Source organism: Seriola dumerili, unplaced genomic scaffold (genome assembly GCF_002260705.1).
Source record: "Seriola dumerili isolate Sdu_G_001 unplaced genomic scaffold, Sdu_1.0 BDQW01000025.1, whole genome shotgun sequence".
NCBI classification, from domain to species: Eukaryota; Metazoa; Chordata; class Actinopteri; order Carangiformes; family Carangidae; genus Seriola; species Seriola dumerili.
The window spans coordinates 11,080,554-11,096,608 of NW_019174280.1; the positions used below are offsets into that span (position 1 = coordinate 11,080,554).

A 16,055-nucleotide genomic window follows, 5' to 3' on the forward strand; every position below is an offset into this window, starting at 1 on the left:
TGGACATGTAATGTTTTGTACATTTATTTCAGGATAAATCAATACAACTACTAATAAACAGCAGAACATACAGAAAAGTACTTTTCCAACTATTAAAGAAAAGTAGCAAACACTTCTATGCCTTTTTTTTTTACATGTAGGGAGAAAATGGACAGCTTGGACAGAGACAGATTTGGAGAAAACATTTACACTTAACGAGAACAATAGATAGAAAACAGCATTAAGTCCAGAGAAAACAATGTTTCTTAAGTGTGTGGGACTCCATTCATTAGGATAGAACCTAAAATCTGAAGTGCTTCTGAGCATGTTGATACTTTGAAGTTCTGACCTTGCACACAAAGGCAGGTTGTAGTCCTGCATGTGCTCACATCCAGTAATGTCCACTCCAGTAACATACTCAGCAGTAGGGAGCAGTCTTTAGCACAAATCTGTGACACTGAGTCTCAGAATCAAACTGCTCCAGTTTCACCAGTAGAAGGTTTTTGTGAGGAAATTGGCAGCAGCGTTGAGCCAGTTCCCACTGGAATCTTCTTTAGCTGTAGTGCGGGAAATTGCACGGTCAACCTCCCTCTCTGGGCTCTCCTCTTCCTCTGGCAGGTAGTCTGGTAGAGCTGAGTTTTGCTGCACCTTCACCCCAGATGTGTTTAGAGGGATCAAAATCTGAAGAAGGCATAAATAGAAGATAGAAAATTATTTGTTTAAAACTTAAATGTGAACGAGCACCCAAAATTGTTTAGCTGTTTTTCAGTGGATCCTCAAAATGTGTGCTCAGTGTTCACTACCCACCTCTTCTCCTGCTTCATTCTTCACCACCTGTTGAGCTGACATCACCTTAGTGGCAGCGATGGCTGAGGCCAGACTCTGCGAATGAACAGAAGTCAGGGAAGATAGTGTCTGGGATTAATGGACATTAATCAGACAAGATGCACAATTTTTTATGCCTGATTTAATGATAGCAAATGTTCATCTTTGTTACCTCAGTGGACAGGTCAGAGCGGATACGGACAGTGCACCTCTTTGAGGCCATCTGGAAAGTGAAGCTTATCACTCCTTTCACCTTCAGAAGAGCGTCTTCACACAAGCCTCGCTGGTCCTTGTTAACAGGAGGAGACTTTTATTAGTTAACTTGCTGGAAATAATAGCAATAGCAACTGTCATGCATAGGAGTATGTGATTGACATCCAGCCTACTCACAGTGCTGTCCAGCCCCTGGATGTGCAGAGTGACAGATTTGGCCTTATTGTTGGAGGAGTTGATAAAGAACTGGGATTTCTTTCTCCTCTCCCTCTCAGGTATGTGGGACACAGGATTAGCAGGTGCACACAAAATGTCATACACCTCCTGGGCCAGGGCTGTGATGTCAACAGATAGGCCATCCCTTTATGGAGAAACATATTTAATCATGTCAGAGTTGACTAAATGTCACATGTAGACAAATGTATAACTACAAAGTTAAAATACTACATTTTTTTGACAATAACATGAAATATTAAATGCATATTACAAAAACATGTAGTATTATTGGAAATTGCATGTAGAACCACGAAAAAACACTAAACAATTGTTCAGGAAACGTATACTGACCAACATGTAAGAATCACCAAGAAAGCCTGAAAAACATTATCTCCTCACCTTGCCATGAGATTCTCCAAGCTCACCATCATACCCAGTTCATTCTTCATGGTGGGGATGTTGGGAGGCAACTCAGCCAAGTAACGCAGGGTCTGAGGACACAGATGAGAGACAGATCGTGGATTGATATATACACAAATACATCGAGTTATCCTGTTCTAACTTATTAAGTAAGTGGTCCCAACTTACTAGCTTCATTATTTTCAACTGTATCATACTAGTGTTTATGAATGTTTTCATTTACTAGAAATAGTGTTACATATCATTATCAAAGACTATTTTCCAAAGCATGAAATAAATGCCAATTTAAATACGTGTATGAACTTTTCATACTACCTTTTAAGCTGTCATTCTTTTGTTTTGTCTTTCAGTAAAGCAGGAATGATCAACTTACTATTTATTGACTTTGGTATGGTATTGTTACTGGAGAACGGTGACATTATCTGAGATCTGTTGCATGAAGAACAGCTTTGCATTCGTAAACTGAATAACGCTGAAAAAACCGATCAACTGAGGAATCCAGTTGATAAACTGATCAGTCATCATTCTCTAGTTGTAGCTTCTTCATTGTGAAGATTTACTGCTTTTCTGGTTTATGTGATAGTGTACTGAATATTTTTGGGCTATTGACTGTTCGAACAATACGTTATAGGATGTCACCTTATGATTTTGGAAACCGCACCAGATCAGCCTCTTCCACCCACCTGTAGAGTTGCGAGCAAAACTTCAGGGTTCCTGTGGTCGAGGAAGAGAACCAGCCCAGGCAGACAGCCCTGGTCCTGGACTATCACTTCTCGGTTCTGAGGTTCGGAGGCCAGGTCCCGCAGCTGACTCACCACTGACAGTGCGTCCATCATCTTAGTTAAATGGACCAGGCCTGAAATTGGAAGTGACATTTTTAGTTCAATTAACACTTAACGTTAAAGTCATGGTCGATAAAATATGTGTTGGACTTAATTTAAAAGTGGGAACGAAGCTAGTTAATAAAAGTTACATTAAAGTTAGCCTGTCAACTTAGCGTGTTTGCTAGTGCTAACGTTGTGGCTAGCTAAATAAGCTAACTACTTTTGGAACGTTGGAAAGCGGAACACTGCACAAATGTCAATTTACTGTGTTACACCGTTTGGACTTAAAACTGTGAACTTACTAAAAATTGTGTATTACAAGTACCATAATAGTACGATAAATGTAGTAGTGTAGCAGTGATATTCAGTTTACTTACTTAGGAAAAGAAGAAGTAGCTCGTGTACAAAAATACAAATTTGGTGGTAGGTTTTCACGGCACGCAATTGGTCGGCTAGCCGTTGGCCACCTTGCACAGTCCTGCGCTCCTATTGGCTTCTCGTACGGGCTCAGTATCAACAGCCAATCAGAGAAGGCTTTGCTGCTGCGGCTTTATTTGACTTCACAGAGCCGGTCCCTGGAAGCGTGAGCTGAGAGGGAAGCTGCGAGTTATTAGTATTCATCTGCAGTTATAGTTTATGTTGTTGACTGTGAGGAGGGTTTCGGATAAATGTAGCTACTAATGCGCGTTTTGACACGACAATGAGTTCACTGTAAGTATACATATTTCCGCTTATCCCGCATGTTTCACCGCTGCATGCTTCTTATACTGCGGTGCCTGTGCGGAACTAATGTTGCCTGCACCGTCCTGAACAAAAGGTTTCTGTCCTTATCTTAAAACTAAAACCCACTGTGAACCATTCGTAATGCTGATCCATTACGATATCGCAGCCGAGTCAGCATCCAGCAGTACAGAGGGAGACAGCTGCCTCCCTGAGCATCAGTGTGTGTGATGCCACCAGGTGACAGTTTGACAGTTCGATCAGTAATGGCTTCCAGGGACCGCGTAGAGGTTTTGTTTTAAACATCACATCCATATGAATTTTATTTGAATTTAGAGCCTCCAGCTCTAAAACTGGCCCAGTAGGACTGCAATGGGCGTTTTTCTGTGCGTGCAGGTTTTCCTATTATTAGTTAACTGTCTAATGGGCAGATGTTCAGAGATTTAGCTGAACATTATCATTTTGCTTTGCATCTGTTGTAGGTTGGATATCTCTTACAAACCGACATTTAAAGACAGTTTGATTAACCTGTATTTATTAGTTGACTAATCAATCAGTCGATCAAAAGAAAATCGATCACAGACACCTTGACCAAAATCATGATTCCATAGTGATTTTCCCTCTTTTACATAATGGTAAATCTAATGTTTTGGGGTTTTGCACTGTTGGTCATAAAAAGTAAGATACTCAACAATGGTACCTTGAGCAAAACAGTTTTCTGATGTTTTATACACCAAAGAATTACGGTAATCGAAAAAAAAAATCAACAAATTATTTGATAAAGAAAGTAACGTTGGCAAATCAAGTGTATTTGAATAGCAACTTCCAACAACAAGGCAGTTTAAAGTGTTTGACATTAGGGAGGAGAAGGATTAAAAGAAAAATGACAATATAAAAACACTACAGTCTTAAAATAATAAAATAAAATGGAAGATAAAAAAAACACAATGAATAAGAAAAATACAGCTTACTCAAAGTGCAAGATGTGATTGAATAGAGGCGAATTTAATTAGAAAAAATGGGAGTGCTCAACAAAAATGGTAAGCCTCATGCCTTGATACTCAGTGCTGCCTCTCCACTTTCAGTTTCCACTTCTGAGTATAGTAAGCAGACCTGTTAAGTTTAAAGGTGGCATTCAATTGATTATTATGTAATTGTCCTAATGTGGATGTTAGAATTTATGTCCATTACTACATTAAGATATTTGCCTCGATTTGTGGCCTTAAATGTATAAGATTCAAGGTGATTATTGACTATTAAGTGTTCTCTTTTATAGCTAAGTGTTGTATGTTTTGTTTTGTTTCAGGTGTTAAGTATGTGACTTAGTCACATCCCTCTGTGTTGGCCTCTTACCAAGTCAGTCAGCAGAAAGAGGAGCTCTGCAGTCGTCAGCTGGTGCCGGGAAAAAGTCCTTCCAATGTCTTTAGTAGAGGATATTCTGGATGTGCTGCGCATGGTCCTGGAGTACTTTGGAGTGCCTCCAGACATGGTAAGTGCACAGACACCCTTCTGTTATAACTGCTACTAATTCTCAAGATTGGGCCCAGGGACATCAAGGGGCTCACTAGTTGTTTTTCATATGTGCAAAGAAAAATCACTAATAGAGTTACTTTACTTCCTAAAAGTTAACTGACTGAGTTAATTTGTAAGGTTGGCAATTTTCAGGCAAGGTTGTGTTTTATCCATTTATTTATCCATCTTTTGTTGTCTCGTCTGTAGCTGGTTCCCGTGTGGGACAGTCAGCTGTGCGGTCAGTATCGCAGCATTGTGCGGATGATAGGGACAAATCTCCCACTGACACCAACACCACGTGTCCATTTTCAGGTGCTGTACGACTTCCTAATAAACTGAAGATTATTTCTCAAAATCATTATTTTTTTTTCATTTTCTACTAGGCAAATCAAGTGGAACTATGTGCTTTATATTAACAATGTTAAAGAAAATATTTGATTCTGATTTATCACATTAATTATAATTCCTAACTGACAAAAAGTATAGACAATCACCTAGTCTATACTTTTTGTCATGTAGTCAGTGTCAGAGTGTGTAATCCCTTCTTGTCCTTGTTTTGCCTTAGATCCCTCTGCTCACCTACAGACCCTACGGATATGTCGACATCACCGCGGACACACCAGCCATCCCTTCATTCGCTGACGTCCTGTGGGTGTTTGAGGATGAGGGGGAGAGCTTTGCCAAGACAAGGTAGGCATATTAATAGACACTTTTTCTATTTACACACCACCTCCTCTTCCTGGTTGCTATGAAAACACAATGTAAACTTAATTTTAGGCATCCTGTCTGAGCAGGACAACGCTGATCGTTGTAAAGAAAAAGCTTTTTTTTTGCGTTTTTGTAAACTACAGAGGAAAAACAAAATAATATGGTCAGAAAGTTGTTGTTTTTTTTTAAAAAAAAAGGGCAAAATGTCTATGTACAGGAACCATTTACCTCCAAAGAAGCCAAGTACGGTAAATCGAGAAGTGGTGAGATACCCAGGTCTGGCCCCGAAACAAGCCCAGAGAGGCGGCAGACCTATAAGACAAACAACTGATCCAGATGCCCTGAAGAAGATCAAAGCATTGGAGAGTGAGCTGCTCAACCTACGAGCCCAGATAGCCATGATCGTTACTGCTGCTCCAGCCTCAGGTACACACTCTTTGTACCTTATACTTCAACTTATCACAAAACAAATGTTCTCAGTTCATCAAACAAGTGCGATATTCTGTTTTTTGTCTTCCAATATGTTTCAGGTCTGACTGAGTGTCAGAATACCCCAGGCACACCTTTGAGGTCTCCTCACCCTCCACCAGCCCTCACCTCCACACCTCACAGTGCTGCTCCTCCACCACCACCGCCGCCTCCACCTCCACCTCCTCCTCCTCCTCCCTGCTCTGGCTCCTCCACTGAGACTTTGTCTGTATTAGAGGTGATCCGCCAGCGCAGGAAGAATGAGAAAGACCTTGATAAGGGTCAGCTCAAGCTCCAGGGTTCAAGCCTCAGCGAGGGGTCAGACGTTAAAGGGATGCCCTCCATGCTGGAGGTTCTCAAGGACTTAAATCAAGTTAAATTGCGCTCTGTGCAGAGGTAGGCATCAAGACTGACAGTCAGTCATTTTGATTGTTATGTTATATCAATATTAATATTCTAGAATATGATGGTTTATGTCTTAATGTTGCATAAATCTCTCCTCAGTAACTGTCTCATCACAAAATATCTCTCTGTCACTTCCCTCCAGATCACCAGGGGGAACACCAGTCAGGAGGAGACGCAGTAAGGGAGGAGCAGCGTTGCTTAATGACCCAGCGGCTCTTATTGCAGAAGCACTAAAGAGAAAGTTCGCCCAGCACCGCCACAACAATTCCTCTGACAAAGAGAATTCACTGGAACTCTCACCTTTCGGCAGTCCAGATTCACCTAAGGTTTGTTTTCCACCGAAAACTCAACTATGCTCACTATTTTTCGCAGAGTAGACAATTTGCTTCCTGTTCACATCAGCTTGCGCATGCCCAGTGTACGTGATTGCTCACGTATTTATGCGTTTTCAGGTGTGATAGTATGGACGGAGCGAAAACAGTTGCTTGGACAGAGATTGTTTTTGTTCGAAAACACTTTTTAAAATGAAAACATACTAGTGTGGACATTGCCATAGTTGAATACCGGTCACTGTGTCTTTTGTCTACGAAAGACTTGTCAGCTAATAGATGTACACCAGGGCCAGATACATGTCTCTGTAGCAAAGTGCCTTTTTTTAAATGTTGTCCACCCGCTTATCGTGTGGCTAAAACCGAGCTTGCAAGATTTGCCCTGTCTGCAGTGCTGCTAACCTGACTCTTCTGTTCCAGGTTCCTCACCACACCAGGCGCAGTCAGGGACGCCGCCACCTTTTATCCCATTAAATGATGACTCCTCACCCCTAAAGGCCATTCACAGCTCCCACAGATGTGCCTCACAGATGGATTACTACTGCAGCTATTCACATTTCATTTTTGTCTGTCTAATCTTTTGTTCTTCTAAAAATGTTTGTCTCACAGTGAACAAAGTGCTTGATACTGTTAAGTTTTTCTTCTTTCTTTCTTCTTCTTTGGGAGGTTTGAATGTATATGTATATTTGTTAAAGCTAATGCTGTAAACAAGGATTTTGGTACGGCCGGTTTTGTTTTTGTAAATTGGTGTCTTCTGTTTTCAGTGTTATTCACTGTGATGTCTTTGTGTGCAGAACTCCTTTTTTTAAAGTAGATAATGTATTTAAGTAGGTCTGCACTGTAGCGTGTAGCTACTTGCCTTCATGTTTCTAAAATCACTTTGTGAGGTCTTGATTCTTACCTCAATCAAGTGAAATGAACAACAATGTGTTTTGAGATTCACATAGCTCTATTCTATGCAACGGCTGTTTCAGGTTGTTTTATTTTATTAAAGTGTTCAAGTGCACTGATCATTTTTTGTTGTTCTCTTTTCATGTTCTCCGATAGTTCAGTTTGTGTCCAAATCCAGATAAAGTTGTAATTTTTGCATTTGAATTAGAGCTGAACAATATAGAAAAAAAATTAAATTACAATTATTTTGCAATTCCAATTTCAGTTGGAATGGTTGGTTTTGCATTTCATTTTCACTGTAAAAAATGATGTGATTTGCTTGGGTCCATGTTCCTTTACATCTGAAGAATATGATTTGTATGTTGGGGCATCTCTGTAGCACCGCAATGCTTCATTTATGGTATGTTGTGATACATCTGACTTTTATCAAAAAAGATTGTGCATGTCATTTCACATTGTCGTTTTTAAGAATATGTATGAATAACCAGATTACTAAAGTTCCATACAAACATGATATGAGCCACACTGTGAACAGAATTCAACTGGGATAAGAAATACTAGGTGTGCAGGACATCCATAATTGAAAGTCTTACATAATACCTGCACCTCAGGACAGAAATGACAGACTGGGTTGAAAAGGACACTCAGAGACACTCCTTCACAGATGATCGGAAACTTGACTTGACTTGATAGAATCACACAGGGATATTTATAACCTAATGTTCTTATCAAGCAATCAATGCTTAAAACCAGAATTGATTAGGTGTCATGTAAAGGTTCTAATTAACAGATGATGTGATACAGACAGGAAGTTGAGTGAAACTGAATAAAGTTGAATTTAAAATAATGAAATTATTTGAATTGTTATAAAATGTTGTAATGAAACAATTATTCCCCTAAGCGGCACTATTAGACTCTTGCCTGGGCACCAAAATGTCCAGAAACAATGCAGGTCTGCAGTAAGAATCAGTGATCATGGGCTGTGAAGTTAGAAAACATGAACCGACGGATTAGCAGTTGGTTTTGATCTTTTCATGGGATGTGTTGAAAAAATGAAAAATATTGGTGATGCAGATGTTACACCACTCAGACCGCAACGGTATGGTGTAGAAAAAGTTCAGTCTTTTATTATTCACTGGCAGGACTGGCAAAACATACAAGCTGTCAACGCAGCATCGGGCACACACCTTTTTTTCTTAAACAAAAGAATTGAATATTACTACATATCACTGAATGGCATGTTAAACAAACTCTTCTAAGAATGCACTATAACAAAACATTCCTTTCAGTTGCTACACAGACATTATCCTTAAAGATGTAAAGGTTTCTGACTAGAAGTATTAGAAATTTGATATTTTTTTGTTGTCATTTGAAATGTAGTACATAGTTTAGTGTAGGCTTAAAGGATTAGTTGATTCATTGATTAGTTGATTGAAAAAATCTGCAACTATTTTAATAAACGACTAATTGCTTTCATTTTTTAAACAAAACTGTCAAATAGTCTCTGTTTCCAGCATATGAAATTTAAGAGTAAATTTAAGTACGCCTTTACGATTTGTGACACTAAGGTACGCAAAAAGCCTGTTGAAAAAAAGAAGAAGAAGAAGAGTTCGACCAATCGCAGCGCCGGATTCGTTTCCCTTGGCTGCACCGGCTGCACTCACCTACGAAATTACTCATTGTGTAATGTAATTTCAAGTCACGTTAGCTAGAGTCCACAATTCGTTAGCAACGTTGTTTTGGTTTTGACCCTAACTGTAACCCATCTCACTCCGACTGGCTGCTGAGGACTGTTCTCTGAACTCCTTTGCAAAGGTAAACGGACTGGGGGAGATGTGCGAATTTGAGATTTTGAATTAAGTTAGCGTTAGCCATGTGATGAATGTGTAAAGCTAGCTTGCTTGTTCATCAGTCAATTATATCACGCTTGCTGTTGCAGGTGAGGCGGACCCTAGAAACTCTGCTATGTTTACTGTGTTTAATGCTAGTTGTGTCAGTAATTTAGCTGTACAATATCCCTACGATGTGATAACTTAGATAAATATAACAATGTTTCTCTTTTTTGTGGTTCATTTTCAGGTCTCCAGAAATGATCCTGAAGGCCCCGTTCGCCGAGGCCATCGACATGGAGTCGTCGGGCTGTGTCATGAAGGCAGTTGTTGGAACTTTGCTTTTCCTTTAGTTCACTGAACATAACTTGGTAAGTAATTTATTATCACTGGACCCTGCTGGCTTTGTATACTGTCCCTAATAGATCTAGAACTGTTGCACCAGCCAGTCTCAGATCACAGGTCTTTGGTTTTATTTCTGTAGTTTCGTCCATCATTCCTACCAGTTGTTTTCTGCGTCCATCACAACTTTAACTATCTTATCAATACATAAAACTTTTTTTTTTCTCCTTATGTCTGATTTATAGTAAGTCTTGTCTACTGTTGTGCATGACATGCTGGAAAAAGTTATATAGTATATTGTATAGAAAGACTTTCATATAATTTCTTTCTATGAATCAAGATGTTGACAGTGACAGTTTAAAAATTCACTGTATTTAGATGAGGAGGACCAGACATGGGTTATTGATATATGGGGGTGTGTTGAGCCCTTGAACGGGATGCTTAAAATGGATCCAAGAGGCAGGATTACCCCCAGTGAAGTGAATTTGTGTGTTTCTTTGTATGTTTAGATATGACTACTGACTATCAGAACAATAGACAAAGATTTGAACTTTGAGTAATGATTGTTTTATGGAGGATGTCCTGTTATTTAGCCATAACATTACGGATGTATTCAACAAAATAACACTTCAACTCAACATCAAGCATTTTTTATTTTAGGCTTTCATCAAGCAATAATATTAACATTAATTAAAGTGAATGTAAGCACCATGTAAATCTGAGAAAGGTATTACCTGAAATTTTTGTAATTTACTCTTTGCCTATAAAAAGCACAGCGATGAAAGACCAAACAAGAGTAGACTGATTAGATTAGAATAGAAGTATTTAAAGGACCAGTGGGTAGGATTTAGTGACATCTAGTGGCGAGATTGCAGATTGCAACCAACTGAATACACCTCCACTGGTGTAATAATTACTAGTAAATAATAATAATTCCTATAAAATGCAGATACTTTGCCTTTCTTTTGTATCTATTGACAAAATATTTTCTCTCAGCTTTCTGATCCATCTTAAGTTGTTTGTTTAAGAAAATTTATGTTTATTATTTACAGCTTATGGGAATGAAGTATCTCTCTTTTTGTAGTTTTTATCTGCCCAAGTACTATTAATAGTATTGAAATAAATACATGAATTTAACATTTCACAGATTTCAGTAAGTGATTTAGAGTTAGTTTAAACAAACCAAATCACAATAAATTCATTAAAATCCAGACTCAAAATGAGATAACAGCTATTGAGATCTGTGAAGCTAGCTAACTTTAGAGGGAGCTGTTTAGCTTTATTTGTTCATCATGAACTGATTTAGCTGCAGTCTTATGCAGCAGCAGCACTAAGAGTTTTCTAAGAACATTAATAGGTATACAAACACATTTCTGACCCTGAAAAATATTAGTAAATGTTCCTGAAAGAGAAATCTTTGGAAACAGTTTTTGTGCCTTTGATTAATTGTGGTTATGTCTTCTTTCATTAGCTCTGATGAAATCTTCTGGTGAACGTTCCCTTCAGAAGATTTCCTGAATAACTCCACCAACTCAGACTGCTCTGTACAAATTTGGGTGACAGCAGAGGAGGAAGTATTCACTAGCATCACCAGGTAGGCGACACACTTCTCACCATGTTTTTACCTTACTTTATTATCATCAACAAAGCCATCATATCTTCATGAGGCACAATCACATGTATACATGAGTTTTTACTGACTCATTGTAACTGTTGGTTTTGATTGACAGACACTCTGTATTGCATATATGTTTGAAACTGAGAGTAAGTGGTTTTGATGTCACAGCAGCCAATTGTGCCCATGATGAACAATGAGGAGCTGAGCTGAATAGAAAAATAAAATCAATTGATAAATCAATAAATTAAAAAAAAAAGAAAAGATCTTTGGAATGAATGTATTAGTAATCATAATTTTCCAATATATAAATAGTTACTGGCTTGTGTAATGTTAACCAATTTTGCACATTTTGTTATTTGTATAGAAAAATATCTATGGATGTATAATGAATCCAAATGTAAACAAATAAGTAATTTTACCACCAAAATTTAAACATTTTATTTTATTTTTTTTATTTTTTTTGTTTTGTGTTTTTTTTCCAAGTACTTTTTCTAAGAATCAGACGAACGGGATGAAAAAACCAAATCTAGCCCTCTGATTCAAGTTGAAGAGGTGTTTTCTCTCGTTGATGTGATGAAACTGCTCCTTGAAGGAGGAGTAATGTAATAAGTTTTCAAAAGTCGTTTTGTTTTTGTTGTTTTTATTAGGGCACCTCAAGCATGTGTATGTACATGGTTAGGTGCTTGAACTGGTCTTCCCAATGCATTAAGCATTGGGAAGCATTAACAGAGAGTTTTTTGAATGGGTGGACTGGATGCCTGATGGTTGTAGATGCCTCCAGTGAACCCTCCTCAAGACTCTGTGAAATAAAACAGAAGTTTAGAATGACTTAATTGTGCAGTTTCCAAGAGAAGGCAACAGTGATGAAGTCTGTGTATGTTTTACAGTTTTGAGAAGAGAGATCTACATGTATTACACAGCCATCACTCAATCCTTGTATTCACAGTGGTAATTAATGGAAAATGACTTAAATGCATCATTAACCAACACCCTGTTATAGTACTGCAATACCTCGCCAGACTGAAGTTTTTCTTACTCCTGCTGGTCTACCTCCATGGGAACTTCTTCATCAGTGGATATATCAGGTGGTGCCACATTGCTGCAGGAAGAACATATCTGCCTTTGATAAGTCATTCATGAATTGCTAAATTCTTTAGTCATGAGAGCACAACACAGTAATGCTGTATTCATGTCAGACTGGACTGGACTATAATTACCAGTTTCTGACTTTGACATAGTGTCCACATCAGTTGTAATAATGGAAGATTTCTCTTTCTAAGGGTTATTATTAAGCCTAAATGTAATGCATGAAATTTTGTCAATGCACAATATTTTTTACCCTCACAAATCCATTCTGTGGTCATATAATCATTTTGCGTTGTCCAGTGTGGTGGATGTTGCTCTTTTCTATTCCATATGACACAGATATGGCACAAATGTCTTTGAACTTGCTCCTGCCCGCACACCTGCCTTCCTACCTCTCTCCCCTTGTTGTTTACCTGTTCTGATTGCGTGTTCACCTGATTAAGCTGTGACCCTGATAATTGAATTGAAATTCCCTTAACTCAACTAGCCCTGCCTAAGTGCATGCAAAGGGACCTCATCTCTATTGTTTTGATCCTAAACCATGAGACCAAATTAATTAAATAAAATTGATAAACTAATTTAATAGCGTAATTAATTAATTTTTTAATTAAGTTAAATTTGAATAGGATAAAGATAGTAATGAATGACAATGGATAAAGAATTTACTTACGTTAGAGTCATGCTACATAATCAATAAAGTGACATGCTGTAAAAACATAGGCAATGCATTGTGGCTTTAACTCGTTCTTTGGCCTTTTTTTTTTTTTTTTTTTTTTTAAAGAAAACTTTCTGATAAAAGCATCTGCTAAATCAGTAAATGCAGGTCTATAAACAAAATCGAAGTTTACATTTTATTTTATTTTTACCTGCTGTTTGAATCCCCGATGGTCTCTGGATCTGCTCCATGGTGAGCACATTGGAACTTTTCCACTGAACTACAGTAAAACAGTAACAGTAAAACTTAAAATAAGTAAGAAAGTCAGTTCACATATTGCATATCCAAAGTGTAGTTGGTGAATGAAAGAAGGAAACCTGTGAGGGCCTTGTCCATCACGGGAGGCTCTCCCCTGTGTGGCATCGAGGCCAAGCAGCGAGTAAAAACAAACAATGAAAACTTCATAAAAATGGATCCATTGCAGAAAATCAGATTTGTAGTTCAGTTTTGAATGTGCATTTTAAGATATCTGATAGTAACGTCACCTGATGGGAAAAAATGGGGTATGTTCCTTTTTCTGTGACGATGACGCCACCAAATCCATAAGGATTATCCACACATTCTGTGGAAAGCTGTAATATCATCAGAAATGAACTGTGATTAAATGTTTCATCTAATGGCCCTGTTAAAATACCAAACGGTACCACTTTAACTGTACTTTAACGCTACATGCTAACAATGCTAACGTCTCAAACAAAGGAATACACTTGCTCATACGTGCACACTCGATTGTGCTTCAGTCAATTCACCAAGTCAACCTACAAAGAAACTTCCTAAACAGCAGCAATTCCATATACTTTACCAAATACTTGGACAACTATGTTCATTCCAGCCTAAAGTGTTTAAACTTACACAAATATTTTCATCTGTGGTCGCCATTTTTTTTTCTCTTTCCGTCAAACGTACTTGGCCGGAAATACGTGACACCAATGTAGTTTGAACGTACCACATTTATGTAATCCGAGCTAATAAATGTTCAGCAATATTCAGCATTTCTAAGTAAAGTTATTCAAATAATTATATGAAACACTTTGCTTGGCTTAGGTTATTTCTGATAACTTGTTAGGCTATTTTTAAACTAAAACATAATTTATTGTTAAAGTAACACTAAATGTGAAAAGTATGAAAGTACCTCTTTTCCTCTATTTAAAAAAAAAACTACCAAAACTAACTTTGAAGCACGTTTCTTACTAGACATTCCCTGTATGCTGATGACACATGATTTTTCCAAATTGAGTACAAACAATTGTTCATTCACTCCAAAACTCTAGAAAGATCATACCTTATTTCTTGAGGACCTTGTATAAAACGTGGATTATTTCGATTTTTCCTCTGGTCAAGTTAGTTCACATTGGTCCAAATAGAACAGAACAGAAAGCAGATAAATCACATTCATCCTTGTTGGTTGAATTGCAGATGCCTATGTTTTTTAGGTATCTAGATGTCTTCTCAATTATACCATCTGAGATCATTTCACTGCCCAAAAAGATGTCAGCTTTCTCTATGATGAGGAACAAAAATGTAACTTCTGTATAGTCCCTTTTGCATACCACAGATGAGCAAGTAGGGCTGTTTCACTTTTCATAGGAAACTTTGCATTGCACAGCCCAACGCCCACAAAACCAGAACGCTACGTTGAAGTTAGAGTTTTCACAGCTTTTGCAACGTATGGCAACTTCATGCTTCACTGATGTGGTAGACAGTTGTCAGTTGTATAACTGAATTGGTCGCTGGTCAGAAAAAAGCTAAAGGCTATAGTCTAACCATGATAAGTTTGAACATACACAAACAAATGCTTTCTACATGAAAACAATTATTGATTTGTTTTTTAAAGCAATGTAATTAGTTTTATTTAGAAAAATGGGTCAACAACTCATTGAGTAAGGTATAACATTGTGTGTTAGTGTGGTGTATGTTTTAATGTATTTAATAGTGTTTTAATATATATTAATAATAAATTATGTTATAAAACATACAGCACCATCTATCCCTATAGTGTCAAATACATAGTTGTCTACTTATGGTAAGAATGGCAAACTGTTAATAAATGACAGATGCATAATGGTGCATGGAGTGCAGATGTGACGATGATCTCAGTGCAGAACTAACCTGTGGTTAACCTAATTCTAACTCGAGCTTAATTCACCTCACTATGTGTTGAATAGTGTGTATGCAAAGCTGACAGTGTGAGAGATGAGACATTTAAATTTATCACAGTATTTACTCTTCTTATTTTTACCAAAAGAAACTAGGACTTGGATTTATGTTTTTTTTTTTAGAAAATTATAAGCCCACAGTGTCCCTCTCAGCATGTTATGGGCTCTCTGTGACCCCTTATTTAATTGATTAAAACTTTCTCACAGGGTTTATCAAATGATCACTCTTAAAAACCTCCATATTTGAAGTTTAAAAGATCCTATAAAATTGTACTGCTACAGCTTTTCTTTGAATTTCTACATAACAGGATCTATAATACGACATAAAATCATCGGCAGAATGTTTTTGCAGGCTGCTGTTACCACATCCTGTTGCAGTACAATAAAGAACAGAGAAATGTAGCATAGACATCCTGCTAAATGCTTGTATCTTCTATCATTTATAGAATGAGGATAAAAAGAGAATGAAATAAAGCTTTTTATAGTCTACTTTATTATCCATCCACTACTGCTGCCGTAGTGCAACATGCAGTATGTGCTGTACACCACCAGGTGTAAGCATTGCCTTTTAAGATAAACATTTTCGTATAATTTCAATTGGCTGAATTTTGTCTGAGTCCATTTTACAAATTAAAACTTTTAGTAATTATTTCAGCCAAAGTACCCTATTCTTAACGTCTTGTTTTATTCTGAAATGCTGACCACAGTGTGGGTGTGAGCAGTTTTTTTTGTTCCTCATGGTTACCACATGTATGTTTTTTAATATTTGCAAACTCAGCATATCGTGGTTTATTTTTTA

At 37.6% G+C, this 16,055-nt stretch overlaps 2 protein-coding genes and 1 long non-coding RNA gene across 5 annotated transcripts; 1 reads left to right on the top strand and 2 right to left on the bottom strand.

Annotated features, from left to right (window-relative positions):
* Positions 1-2: 2 nt before the first annotated feature.
* On the bottom strand, positions 3-2,906 carry LOC111240451 (armadillo repeat-containing protein 1-like). Its single transcript, XM_022770472.1, has 7 exons — positions 2,855-2,906; positions 2,337-2,509; positions 1,633-1,724; positions 1,195-1,378; positions 977-1,093; positions 787-861; positions 3-660 (listed from the first exon to the last, which is right to left on the bottom strand). Exons 2-7 carry the CDS (start codon positions 2,487-2,489, stop codon positions 466-468), a joined length of 816 nt encoding a protein of 271 aa, XP_022626193.1. The 5' UTR covers positions 2,490-2,509; positions 2,855-2,906; the 3' UTR covers positions 3-465.
* Positions 2,907-3,048: 142 nt separating this feature from the next.
* Positions 3,049-7,629, top strand: mtfr2 (mitochondrial fission regulator 2). Its single transcript, XM_022770391.1, has 8 exons — positions 3,049-3,188; positions 4,504-4,686; positions 4,917-5,021; positions 5,275-5,399; positions 5,635-5,843; positions 5,948-6,281; positions 6,433-6,616; positions 7,040-7,629. The coding sequence occupies exons 2-8, from the start codon at positions 4,615-4,617 to the stop codon at positions 7,091-7,093; spliced, it is 1,083 nt and encodes a 360-aa protein (XP_022626112.1). The 5' UTR covers positions 3,049-3,188; positions 4,504-4,614; the 3' UTR covers positions 7,094-7,629.
* Positions 7,630-11,812: 4,183 nt separating this feature from the next.
* Positions 11,813-14,645, bottom strand: LOC111216336. 3 transcript variants are annotated; one of them, XR_002664908.1, is made up of 7 exons: positions 14,560-14,645; positions 14,383-14,432; positions 13,586-13,672; positions 13,418-13,452; positions 13,252-13,320; positions 12,311-12,398; positions 11,813-12,098 (listed from the first exon to the last, which is right to left on the bottom strand). It is a non-coding gene; the product is annotated as an uncharacterized LOC111216336 (long non-coding RNA). The 3 variants fall into 3 exon arrangements; XR_002664906.1 differs by having other exon boundaries at positions 11,815-12,098; positions 14,383-14,640; XR_002664907.1 differs by lacking the exons at positions 14,383-14,432; positions 14,560-14,645 and adding an exon at positions 13,953-14,164 and having other exon boundaries at positions 11,815-12,098.
* Between the last annotated feature and the right edge of the window lie 1,410 nt (positions 14,646-16,055).

Coding starts and splice junctions, on each gene's coding strand:
- mtfr2 (XM_022770391.1), top strand. CDS start 4,615: ATGTCTTTAGTAGAGGATATTCTGGATGTGCTGCGCATGGTCCTGGAG. Junction 5,400..5,634: donor GAGAGCTTTGCCAAGACAAG/GTAGGCATATTA, acceptor GTCTATGTACAG/GAACCATTTACCTCCAAAGA. Junction 6,282..6,432: donor AAATTGCGCTCTGTGCAGAG/GTAGGCATCAAG, acceptor ACTTCCCTCCAG/ATCACCAGGGGGAACACCAG.
- LOC111240451 (XM_022770472.1), bottom strand. CDS start 2,489: ATGATGGACGCACTGTCAGTGGTGAGTCAGCTGCGGGACCTGGCCTCC. Junction 1,725..2,336: donor TTTTGCTCGCAACTCTACAG/GTGGGTGGAAGA, acceptor CTGTGTCCTCAG/ACCCTGCGTTACTTGGCTGA. Junction 661..786: donor AGAATGAAGCAGGAGAAGAG/GTGGGTAGTGAA, acceptor TGCCTTCTTCAG/ATTTTGATCCCTCTAAACAC.